At 40.1% G+C, this 12,476-nt stretch overlaps 1 protein-coding gene across 1 annotated transcript in view; it reads right to left on the reverse strand.

The window, feature by feature from the left end:
- The window catches only part of LOC105623961 (zinc finger protein 608), an 89,258-nt gene that overhangs the window by 3,040 nt on the left and 73,742 nt on the right, over nt 1-12,476 (reverse strand). The window contains exon 4 of the mRNA XM_012205330.1: nt 1,095-4,226. Coding sequence (XP_012060720.1) covers nt 1,095-4,226 — 3,132 coding nt within the window. The remainder of the gene's footprint in view (nt 1-1,094; nt 4,227-12,476) is intronic.

Here is a 12,476-nt window from a genome sequence, read left to right on the forward strand (position 1 = left end):
ACGTAGTACGTACGTACGTACCGTACGGTACGTATATATATATATATATATATATATATATATATATATATATATATATATGTGTTCAAAAAAATGCTATAGCGCGAGCGAACCACATCACTCCTCCCTCGCGTCCGCAGAATGTACAATCGAAGATAAATTAATTACAATTGTCGTTTGAGTCCTCAACGCGGGGCCCAAATAGAAGAGGTTCAATCGATATTCACACATTTTAATATTTTTATCTTTGTACAAAAGAAGAAGCGCGTCTCTTATTGGTCTGGTAATAAAATAGTACCTCAACGGATACTCTGCGTACGGATCGACTCTCGAACGGAGAGGGTTCCTGTCACGCGAGTTCCTTGTTGCACATCAAGATCCACATGTATTTTTCTTTCCTTTTTCTTTCTTCTCAATTTTTATGCACCAATATGGTGTACGGTTTAGACACTCAGGCTCTAAATTATATCTAGCCGAGTTTTACCCGTTTTTGTCGGACAATATTCGTCCGGATTCGTCCCGAAGCTAAAATTGGCCGTTCGCCGTTTCTTATTCATCATTGAAGTCAATTTTGTACTGTCCAATTTGACCTCGAACCGAAAATATATCAGTGTGCAAACACATGTATTTAAAACGCACTTACAATTGCATCGCATTGTACACTTAAAATGAGGCCGACTGTTAATTTCGTTCACGGTGTCATTTCAATTTAAGATTTAAGATTTAATAAAAAGCCTACGAATACCGAGAATTCATGTCTCGGCTATTTGCTATGTTATCGCAAACGCGTCGCACCTTCAAGTTTAAGCGCATGATCCTGAGAGTTCACCTTCATCATTCGTAAAACGCGATCTATTGCAAATGCTAGGCACCCCTCAACACGCTTTCGACTCGCTTCGTCGTCATTCATCCTTAAGAGTTCACCAGAGAACGCGGCACGCCAACGACGTAACGAGCAGGTCCTAAAGGGTCCTAACGCATATATGCGTTCGTTTTCAAGCCATTACGCTCAAGCTTCTCTCTCGTTCTTTCTGGTTCTCGCTTCACTGGGTCCCGCGGGTCGCCTTACTGTCAGGGTCTGACGAGAGGCTTACCTCCGTAGGGGGCGGGGTACTGTCCCGTCAATAAGGGATACCCGAGGCCCACGTGAGTATGATGATGCGTGTGCACGTGTCTCTGTGGAGGCGGCGATCTGTTATCCTTGCCGAGGCTTCCACCGCTGGCATCCACCGCACCTTGTTGCTGCTGCTGACTACCCGGTTGACCCTGCTGCTTGCCGGATGGCTGTTGACCTTGGCCCGGCGGTGGGCCTGGGCCTGCAACTGACGTAGGCGGACCACTGGGGGGCCGGGCGGGGGTCGGACCTGCCGAAGATGGACTGGCGGACGCTGCAGAAGTCTTGGGCGTCGGTGATTTGAGCGCGCGCTCCTGAAGCTCATGTATCTTGTGCGCCGAGTAATACTGATTAGCGTGGTGTTGGAGCAAGTCCAGTGCTTTGCCGCCGGGTGGCCGACTAAGATCCTCCGGCGCGTGATACCTAGGCAGCTGGTGAAGATAGGGGTTACTCGAATATGGGCCGGGCACCAGCATGGGGCTGAGGCCGCGGTAAACTGGGTGACCTGGATCGAATGGCAGCGCACCATAATGCTGTGGCTGCATATAACTGGGATGAATATAAGCGTACTGCGAGGTAGGCGGCGGCGGCGGTCCCTGAGTCTCCATCGTCGGCTTTACGCCCTCCTGCTTGCTCTTTGAGTCTTCACTCTTTCCGAGATCCTGTGGTTTTTCCTGCTTCGGCTGATGCTTTGGACTAGGCGGTGGCACCTTTGCTTGTTGATTCTGTTTGTTTGATTCCTCTTTTCTCCTTTGTTCACTCGGATACAGATAATACCTCCTGTCATCTTGAACAGGTCCCGGAGGAGGCGGCGGCGGTGCCGCTCGTTGACTCTGCGAACTGTGATAAACGTGATATGGACTCATCTGACTTTTCATCTCGATACTCTCCTTGAGTATCTGATGATTTTCGTGTTGTTTGTCTTTCAGACTCGGCTGTGGCTGTGGCTCCTGCTTAATCTTAGTTTTCTGTTCATGCGAGTCCTGATCTTGCGACTGCTGACTCTGTTGCTGCTGCGAAACCGGCTGCGGTGGCTGATAGGCATAGCCTGGTGGCATATAACCACCGTAACCGCCATAATAGTGCGGCTGCTGTTGCGGCTGCGGTACAGGTTGGCTCAGTTCTTTCTTCTCCTTTTCCGACACGACACTCTGCAAGCTCGCCATCGAAGGCATCTGCGGTATGTTGAGCGGTTTTATCTCCTGCTTGGGCGTAAGATCGCTCGGCTTCTGATCTACCACCGGTTTGTTGTCCGGAACGTTGGACACCAGATAAGGCGGCTGACCATAGTATTGATACATACTGAAATGCGCAGGCAGATGTGCTGGCACCGTGGCTTTGTTGTCTTTTTCTTGACTCTGTTTAGACTTGTCCACTGGTTCGGCCTCTAGCACTGGCGCTGCGTCATCCGATATGTCCGAGTAGGCCGGGCTTTGTACATCATCGCGCGCCGAATCGACGATCGGCGCTTCGAGAGGCGATGGGTGCGGACTGCCACCGGGTGATTTTCGCGATTTTTTCTTGTAGCTCTGCGGTTTGGGAGCACGTGCATCCGCGCTCGTTTTGCTCTTGTCTTGCTCCGGCATCAATGCAGCCGTAGGTTTTACCTTGAACTGTGGCATCTTTGCCGCAGCAGCGTGCAGCGATACCGCAGTTGGATACTGTTGCAAGTGCGATTGCACACCCTGACCTGGATGACCTGGCGGTGGCGGTGCCGTCTGTAAACCCGCTGCCTGTTGCGACACTTGGTTTGCAAGATTCTGCAAACCCGCGTGCTGACTGGCTATACTTTGTAGACTGGCTTGTTGCTGTAATCCAGACGGCTGCACCACATGGGCTTGCGCGGGCTGACCCAATTGAGCTGATAAAGGATGCTGCACCGATTGCAATTGATGCGCCGGCGGCAGCTGTTGTTGAACCGCAGACTGTAGCTGTTGTTGTTGTTGTTGTTGTTGTTGTTGTTGTTGCTGCTGCTGCTGCTGTTGCTGCTGACTGCTGACGCCAGGTTGTAGCTGCTGTTGAGGCGATTGGCCGACTTGCTGCAACGATGGCTGCGGTTGTTGCAGAAGAGGATTCTGCGATTGATGCGATTGTTGCATCTGAGACGGTTGCGGTGGCTGCGGGATGTTGAGGGGCTGGGGAATATTCGTACTTGGATGTGGCGAAGGCACGGGCCTGGGGGATTGACTGGGATGGGGACTGGGGCTTTGGGGCGGATTTGACGAGATTAAAGACTGATTCTGTTGTTGTTGCTGCTGTTGCTGCTGCTGCTGCACAGATTGCTGCTGCTGCCTCGATGGCGCTGTAGAAGTGGGCGCCGGAAGATCGTCCTGGCCGAACCTGAGTACGCCCGGCTTGACGATGCTCTTGTCCGCGAGCACAGGCGTAGGCGGTTCTATGCTGGGTGATGGAACTCGTGGAGGCGGCGGCGGCGTTTCCGGTGGCAGTCCCGCTGCCGGTGGACTCGCCGCTCTCACCGGCGTGCCCTCGGGCTTGTCCGCCGGCGACTTCACTGGCGTGGCAGGGCTTGGTGCTTCGATATTGCTCTCATCATTTTCCGACATACTGGTGATACCTTCCTTGGTGTCATCGTCGTCGGCGGAGCCATGCGCGTGGCTCTGGTGATATTTAAGTCCGTTAATGTGTTTGTACTTTTTACTGCAGTTCGGCTCGGGACATTCGAGCAATACTGGACTAGCAGGTGGTGAACCGCTGGGTGGCGTCGGTGGCGGCGCTCGTCGCTTGTTCTTGTCCTGCTCCTCCTCGGGTCCGCGCGACTTCCGCTTCGCTGCCGGATCCGGTCGTGGCGGCACGAATGCCGCTGGGCTCGGACTAGCCGCAGGTGAACCCTGTGCGCCCCGACGACCCTTGCCGCCGTTGCGCAGCTTACTGTGCACGGAACTCCTCGTCTCTGTGAAGTTGCTCAGGTCGTTGCCGGGTGTGGAGTTGGCCGCGGCGCGGCCGCGCTTACCGCGGCCTTTAGGCGTGCGGGCATCCAGATCGCTAGTTGGCGAGTCACAGAAACGTGGTGGAGCCCAGTCATGACGTGTGCAGTCCAGCAACGTCCCAACGTACGTCTTACCCCTCCACGTAACATTTACTACTAGTACACCTGCAACAGAGAAAAAATATCTTGATCATAATGATCGACAAAAGCAATTCCTTCAAGCCTCATAACTGTCTTATAATCTTTTATATCAAGTTTGATTTGTTTAGACGTTTACTAAAATCTCGTTAAAAAAATCCCTAAAAATTTCAAATATTTTTGTTAAAAATTCCAAGATTAAAGAATTTTTGAATTGTGATTGGATTATGCTTTTAGATCTAGAAGAATAGACCTATCTCAACAAAGAAAATTAAGAAAACGGTTGCAAAATGAATTTCTACTGAAGGCAATCATTTATCAGTAATTTCTGATTAAACAAAAACTTATGCATGTCACAACTTGGCGTATCGCTCAAAGCGATTCGGTTTCGAGTAAAAGAAATAAATGAAGAAAAAAAAACGATGAGAATCTCGCGTTGTACAAAGAAATACGACTGTATATATCGTTTTGCTGATAGAACAACGCGTAAAGCTACAGCGAAGGAAAAACCGGTCCTAAAATATAGCGGTTTTAACCCCCGGGGGCCCCTCGAGCAGTTTCATCGCGTAATAAGTTTCGTGGCAACCTGCTGACGAGTTAACTCGCGTCTGTTTCCTTCCTTTCCTCCTTACGACTCTTCGTTTCTTGCGCGATCAGCGCTGCTAATTGAAAATATCTCGCCTGTGCACGTGCAAGAAAACGCGACGTTTCGCAGGTGATCTCGACGATGATGCTGCAGGTGTTCTCAGCCGCGGAACTCCCGTGTTCCATACAAAGTGCGCGGCTAAATTACTTTCGCGTTCGCGTAATAGGGAGAGTCGACGTAAATCGAATCAGCACCGCGGGGCGCCGCACCAGATTCAAATGTCAAAGCTTCAGGGAATGAACGATGTGATCTTCGAGTGAGCGAAAAGGATAGTTTTACATTAATGCTGTTCTTGAGTTGTGTCCATTTGATGTTCGCTTTCAGAATTTCATTCTTATTGTTTATCAAGTGTTAGATAAGGACAAACAGGTTTGCGAGCGTTGTGAACGCCAAGTAGAATGTTAGCGTACTGAAAATATTAATTATAAGCTAAAAAAAGAAAGAAGAAAGGCTCTTTTAAAACAATGAGACTGTTATGGGGATGCTGGAATCATCTGTAATACTGACGAAACGCGCATTTCGTACTTTTTCTTTGTTTTTTTTTATACAGAATAAAAAATCCTCCAAAATAAAAGAAAAAATCTGTGGGGAAATAAATAGCTGTGGGAAACTACAAACCTGTATAAAAAACAAAAAAAGATAAATTATAATTCATGTTATCACGTAGAGTATCTTTTCACATGATATAAATGATTCCAAGTATTTATTCAAACAAAAAGTAATTTCCCACATTTGAATAATGTATAAGAATATAATGAGATCTTCAAATTATAATTTTGAAGCGTGCTGCAGTGAAATAAATTAAAAAAGTAAATCTGAATGTATTATCTTGCATTCATGCGATATATAGGATACAGCAGAGCAAGAAATGTACGTAAAATTTTATTTAATGTTCTACTTGATGTATATTATGTTTTACTTTGGAATAAAAAAATCTTTTGTCGATCAAATTCGTCGTTCCAGTATATCTCCTGAACATTGTTTTAGAAATGTTATTCAGTATTTCACATCGTGAAAGTATTAATTATAAAGTTAAAAAAAAGAAATCTAAGAGAGATCGCCGTTTTCAAACCGTTAAATTCGAGAAAAAAGATATTTTAAATGCATAATATCAGCCGGAGATGAAGCTGAGTCCATAGACAAGAAAGAATTCTTTATTTTCATCGTTGGGATTAACTCTTTCTTTAGAAGATGATTCTCTTCCCGATGGGGTATCGTTTAAAAATAGATACCTCCGGAATGAAAACGTCCATGAAAGATCGCCGAAACGAGCTTCGTCGTTTACATCTGTGAACTGGCTCTCTCTTCGCGGATTCTGATCATGAATCGAGAACCGAAAATAAAGGAACGAGTAGCGAGCCGCATCCGGGGGGAAAAATAGAGGCATAAACAAGAGAACAATAAAAACAGCGGAAGTTCCAAGATGTCCGTAGTTCCTAAAAGCCACATGACACCGTGTTTCTCTTCCATCTGTTAGACACACGTTTCGCTCTTTTTCTCTCCTGTCTCGAGGGCGAGACGAGATGTTGTTTCTTTCTTCACCCCGCGATATGCCCCTCATTTTTCGCTCTGTTCCTCTTTTCCCTTCTTTCTTGCCACGCGGCAGAAACCTCGGGGCATTTTGGTTGATTGAGTCGTCCCCTCGCGCATCGACGTCATTCCCATTTGCTGCGGAAGATAAACGTATGGGCGAGCATCAGGGGATGATAAATCCATGCATTTCACCCCCGTTATGCGCCTTTTCATCCCATGTATTTCCAAGCCTCGTTTCCCTTCAAACTAACGCTACTTCCTTTTATTTTTCTTCTTTCATGTGTACTTCTATACGAATCCTGACAATGGTCGAATGAGGGATAAAATGACCAAATTATCCTCTAATAATTTGAAGAGACAATCGATTTCATGTCAATACACATTTCACTTTAATAAGTAATTATTTTTAATAAGTTTGGAATAAAACTATTACATAAAAAAACTAGTAAAAAAAGAAATATATATATTATATTATATGCTCGTATTATGCAACGCGATATAGTAAAATAAATGGCCAAAGAAATGAACAAATATAGATACAAAAATAGTTTATTATAAATAAAAAAGAGAATGTGTTTTAAACACATGAAGTCTTTTTTTTCAATAATAATTAGAACAAAAATAAATTAATGATATAAATATAATTAAGAATATATTGTATTAATGTGAAGATTAAATGAAAATATAATAATAGAAAAAGGTTATTAAGAGGTTATATTAAATGGCATATAAATAATGTAATAAATAAATATATATGATGTAAATAAAAAAATCAAATCAAATAATAAATATTTGAAAATCAAAAAAGTAAAATATAGAGCCATATCGTGTTTCATTATTCTAAAAAGAAACATAATAATTTTTTCATTTCAAGTGAAAAAGTATTAAATTATTGATAAAATTTTGGATTGTTAAAATTGTTTGATCAAGTAAAATATTTTTTTACTAAAATCTTCTAAAAAATTTTCTGAGATCTGGAAAATTTTCTTAAATTCAAAATTCCAGATAAGATTAAAGAATCTTTCAATACAAATTCTTCTTTTAAAATTCTTCTTTTAAATTGGAGTGCAAGAAATCTCAAATAAAAAATATAATGAACTTAAATAAAAAATATAATGGAAGTTGATGTGAAACACAGGAATTAGTAGAATACGAGATTATATTTTCTACAATTAGAGCGAAAATTTATAGGATAGTTTAGGGAAAAGGCTCACTACAAAATAGAATCAGTAAATTACTCTATTATTTTCTACTGTTATTCTAATTTTTTCAGAAAAATTTACGTGGCGAAAATGAAAAACGTGAATATGCATAAATGTGCATACTATACTTATCAGTTGCTAACTAATTGTAAACATTTTGCATTATAAAAAAAAATTAAAAACTAATTTTTCAGAAAGACAGAATTTTAATTTAAAAATAAAATTCCAAAAATTGTTCATGTTCGATAAAGTTCTGTCCCTGATTTTTAAGAACAAAAAAAAGTTCTCTGAAAATTCTAGATTTTTCCAGGTACTAAATAATTTTATTACATCTATACTTGCTCGTTCCTTTGGCCTTTCTATAAGAAAAAGTAAAATAGGAAAAATTATCAAGATATCAATAAAAATTACAACTGACCACCTGATGTCTTTCATGATATTTTCTCACAATGTCTTTTATGATGTTGTCTTATATAATAATAGCTATTAAACGAGTTCATCTTTAAGTTTCACATTTGACCTCGCGGTCTCTGCTCCTGGAGTTAATAGAATTTCCCGCGACACAGTAAACGAATAATCGCACGGTTCGCCCCGAAGAGATTGCGATCGCGGCAGCTGTTCGCTTCACATCCGAGCATTATTATTTGTCTGTTGCTCGTTTGCTGCAAAGAGACACAGGCGTTGGCGGCTTGGGTTTCCTCTTCCTGAAAATTGGTGAACGATAAAGAAGCTCTTTTCCGAAACGGGAGATTTGTGATCGAAGGAAACACGGAGAGAAAAGGAACTGCTCGAAGATGAGGAAGAAAAAAGCCATCGTAGCCACGGCATAAAACAACGAGTTAATCTCTTCTTTAGTGATATCATTGCAATATCTCGCTGGGAAGAGCTCTCTTGGCATCATAATAGCTGTGACATAAAATCATGTCTGGTGTTAGCCGTCCTCCGAATGACGACAATCGCAATCGTTGCTAAAACGAGAGATTGGCTTTCTTTCAGCGCGGATTTTTCCTCCCCTACTGAAAATTCATCATACAGAAGTCTCTTTCTGTCTCTACTCGAGTGAGGCAGGTGTCTCGTTCATCAATGAAGGAAGCATTAAACTTTGAGAGAGAGCGTGTACATTTCACGTCAAATCCGATTTTGACGGATTAATATTTTAGTGGCAAAAAATCATCAAGCATTGCTTGACAAACGCAAATAGATAAAGGAAACGTCAGAATGGTTTTTCGACATGTTTATAACATCTGCTCGCTGCCTAATCGCTGGAAATACGATAATTTTTTAGATGAATCATTTTATCAGATGAATATTTTAACTCAAAATTTAACCAAAAATAAAATTCAAGTAAAACAAAGTTTAAATTTAATACTGAATATTTTCAAATAATACGGAACATTTATAATTTATTTAAATGTTTTAAATATTACAAATGTGTGTGTGTATGTGTGTGTGTGTGTGTGTGTGTGTATTAGAATATGTATACGTGTGTGGAAGGCATTAATAGTTACGATGCGGTCAGATGATACACCGATAATATCGCGCGCTCGATAAAGTTTGCAAAGCAGAGCGAAGCGGAACGAAGCGATGCAGCTGCCAGGCGAAACGTGAAATCACGGGACAGCGTTATTTGTCCTCGCCGAATGGTGGTTGTCTGTGGCGCCCGGAGACAACATCGACTGAGATCAGTCTGGAAATAAGTGGATTTTCTTTCGGCTTCAGAGAGCTCGCAGTCTCGACGGCGGAGGTCTTTCAAAATCGAGATGTATTCAAGATCCTTAGATGGAAGAAGTGGAAAAAGATACGCATCATAGAATCGTATTCTTTCTTCCCGATATCTTTTCCGACATTCAATTTATTGTATAAAATTCTTTAACAATGCATGTCGATATCAATTGTACCATATAATCCAATAAACATGAAGTAATATCGAATTGATGCATAAATGATAACTATTTTATTGTTATAAAATAAAAGGCAGACTTTTAAATATAATATTTATTTGAATCAATATGGTATAGTTTTTATTATGTAACTTTTTTCTATAATTGTATTTTATCTTTTTGGTTAAATATGCCGGATTGTAAACGACTCTTGTTTGACTAGATTACTGGCCTACTTTTCGTTGCTTTTTTGTCAAAAAAGGAAATGTTCTCTGGACGGTATGGTCACAGGAGATGAGAAATAAATTTTTATAATAATACATAAACAAAAAAGATCATGACGGTCTAAATCTAAATGAAAAATTACTATTGACACCAAAAACAGAATTACAAAAGAATATCGTATTATGTTAAATTGATCTCTAAGGATGAAATCTATTATGAACTTTTAAAATCAAACGAGACAATTATCGCTGATTACTTGCAATTAGAGAAATTAAAAGAGTTACTGCTAGAAAAATATCTGGTCAATAGAAAGGTAATAATTCCATCAAGATGATATCAGATTCATGTAGCAAATTTACCCAACAAAAATTAAAATTTAATTGGGAAATTCTTAACTATCTTTTATATTTTTCAGACCTAATTCTTGATTCTATCATCTATTTCATTTGTTATAGACTTATCTTGATGGAAAAAATTTGAGTAATATAGATATCATTAAAAAATGCCTCTGTGACATTTTAATTTCGAAACCAGGATTTTATAAGTCGAGTGTATTTAATTTCATAGAAAAATGAAATACAATCATAAAAAATAATGGCAATTATTCATTGATTGAAATAAATATTATATTATAAAATTTATTTTTTCATTTCATAACAATAGAAACAGCTATTATTTATGCAACTGAATATAATAATCTGTCATCTTTTCTTAAATGCAAAATTTAATATATTAAAGAATTTTGATAAATTAAACCTCAAGTAAATAAAACTGTAAATAGAAAGTATCAAGAGAACTAAAAAAGATTAAAGTTTACAAATGTATTTTTATGATAATATATTTATCACCTAATTTTTATAAACGATTAGATATTCCAAATTCATAAAAAGATTGCAACTGAGAAAAAATGACATCCAGTAGATGAGATAGGCAGAACAGATTGCAAAAGGAGAAGGAAGAGAAGGAGGACTTAAGAAGGAGCAAGAGCAGGATTGTGTCGAGGTGAAGCGAGAGATGTTCCAAAGATCGATAACAAGCTGTATAACTCTAGCTTCCCTCCATGGAAGAGGCTTCTCTCTTTCTCTCTCCCCTCGCTTCTCACATCTCTCATCCTTCCTATCCCGTCTCCTGCTCCGTGTCCGCCCCGTCGCATCTCTGACAAGCATCCTTTCATCAACGTCTCTGTGATCCAACTAAACTACCCTGACATCGACAAAACCAGGTCCGATGGGAGATAGACGCCTTTACGATACACACCTCGCTCACGGTGGTACCTGTAATTGTATTAGTGACTCGTTCGTGTAGTCTCTTCTCACAATCTCGCGTAATGCTTTTCTGTACAAGATGTCCAGAACGTGCTCATGAGACATTACACGAATCAAGATCCTTAATGGACATAAATATTTCAACAATTTTTTCATTCTATATCTAACATCAAAAAATCAAAATATGGAAGTAAAATAATTTAATTCAAAATTAAATTAATTATAAACATTATATTTTCGTACTAAAATTCAAGAAATAAAGCGATTTTTAATTTTCATTCTTTCTTTTTAACTTCTTCATCAAAATGATGAAAAAAATTTAGAACAAAAGGTTAATATTAAAATATTAATTAGAATTAAAATAAAAATATTGAATCGAAATATTAAAAAAAGATTAAAAATATTAAATTAAAATTAGAAAAAATAAAAATTAGATAAAAAAGATTTTCTCAATTTGAGAGTGATTATGTCCACAGTGTGGACGCTACACGCAATGAAAATGCGTGTTATCGCGATACGAGTTATCGGCGGTTTAGTACTTCTGTCGGCCGATCGCCGGTCATTAGTTACACGCGCATGCACGCATAATTACACATTTGCGCATATGACATTTATTGCTGGAGATTAACCTGTTAGCTTCGAGGAATTATTAATGCGCCGCGTTTATAAAGCGAGAGATGCAAATCGAGGCCGATCGAGAAGCGACGCGAGTCGTTGTCGCGCGCGCGTGCAACCTGCAAATATAACTCGTTTGATTTCGTTTGCTTATCCACGCGTGTCGAATGCCTTACGTAATTACCAAGGACACGTGGCTCGCGTACACGCGAAAGAAATCGTTCGTCCTTTTAATCGCTCGCTTCCCAGGAAAATTTCTCAAGGGATCTTAATGTGCTTATTATGAGCGGATTGACAACGTGTCGTCTCATTAGGTCAATAATGCGGAGCACGAGACATAGATCTTATGAAGGAAGTTTGCGAATGACAAATTCAATTTGCATTTGACATATCATGAAAGTACACGGCTGTCGCGAAATCATCGAATGCCATTGAAGATACTTTAATCAATATGAAATCGATTCTTCCTCAATGAAAATATCAAGAAAAACTACTTATATTCCTCTTTAATTAAAGATTGGCGATAAAAATTCTAACGAATTAAGTTTCAAGAGAAAAGATAAATGATGAAACTCTGTTTTTCCCTTATTTAATTATAAAAATGCACGTTTCTGTAAAGTAAAATTGTAAATGTTTTTCTCAAAGTTCGAGATTTCTAGTAGCTATTCATATATTATTAAGATTTTCTCGTCACGCGACTATTACATTTATAAACATGATCACGATTGCGACAGAGTGAGAAGTCTCGAAGGAACGGAAGTGGAAGGCAGAGCGGATAAATTTGCTATAAAGTAAAGCGGCGCGAAGAGGCAGCAGCCACGAAACCAGAACAGACGTGCTCGAGATTCCGTTGATGTTTTATTTCTCTCATCAATATAACACATTGGTAGAGCTTTCTCTCTCTCTCTCTC

The sequence above is a fragment of the Atta cephalotes genome (genome assembly GCF_000143395.1).
Source record: "Atta cephalotes unplaced genomic scaffold scaffold00068, whole genome shotgun sequence".
In the NCBI taxonomy this organism is placed as follows: domain Eukaryota; kingdom Metazoa; phylum Arthropoda; class Insecta; order Hymenoptera; family Formicidae; genus Atta; species Atta cephalotes.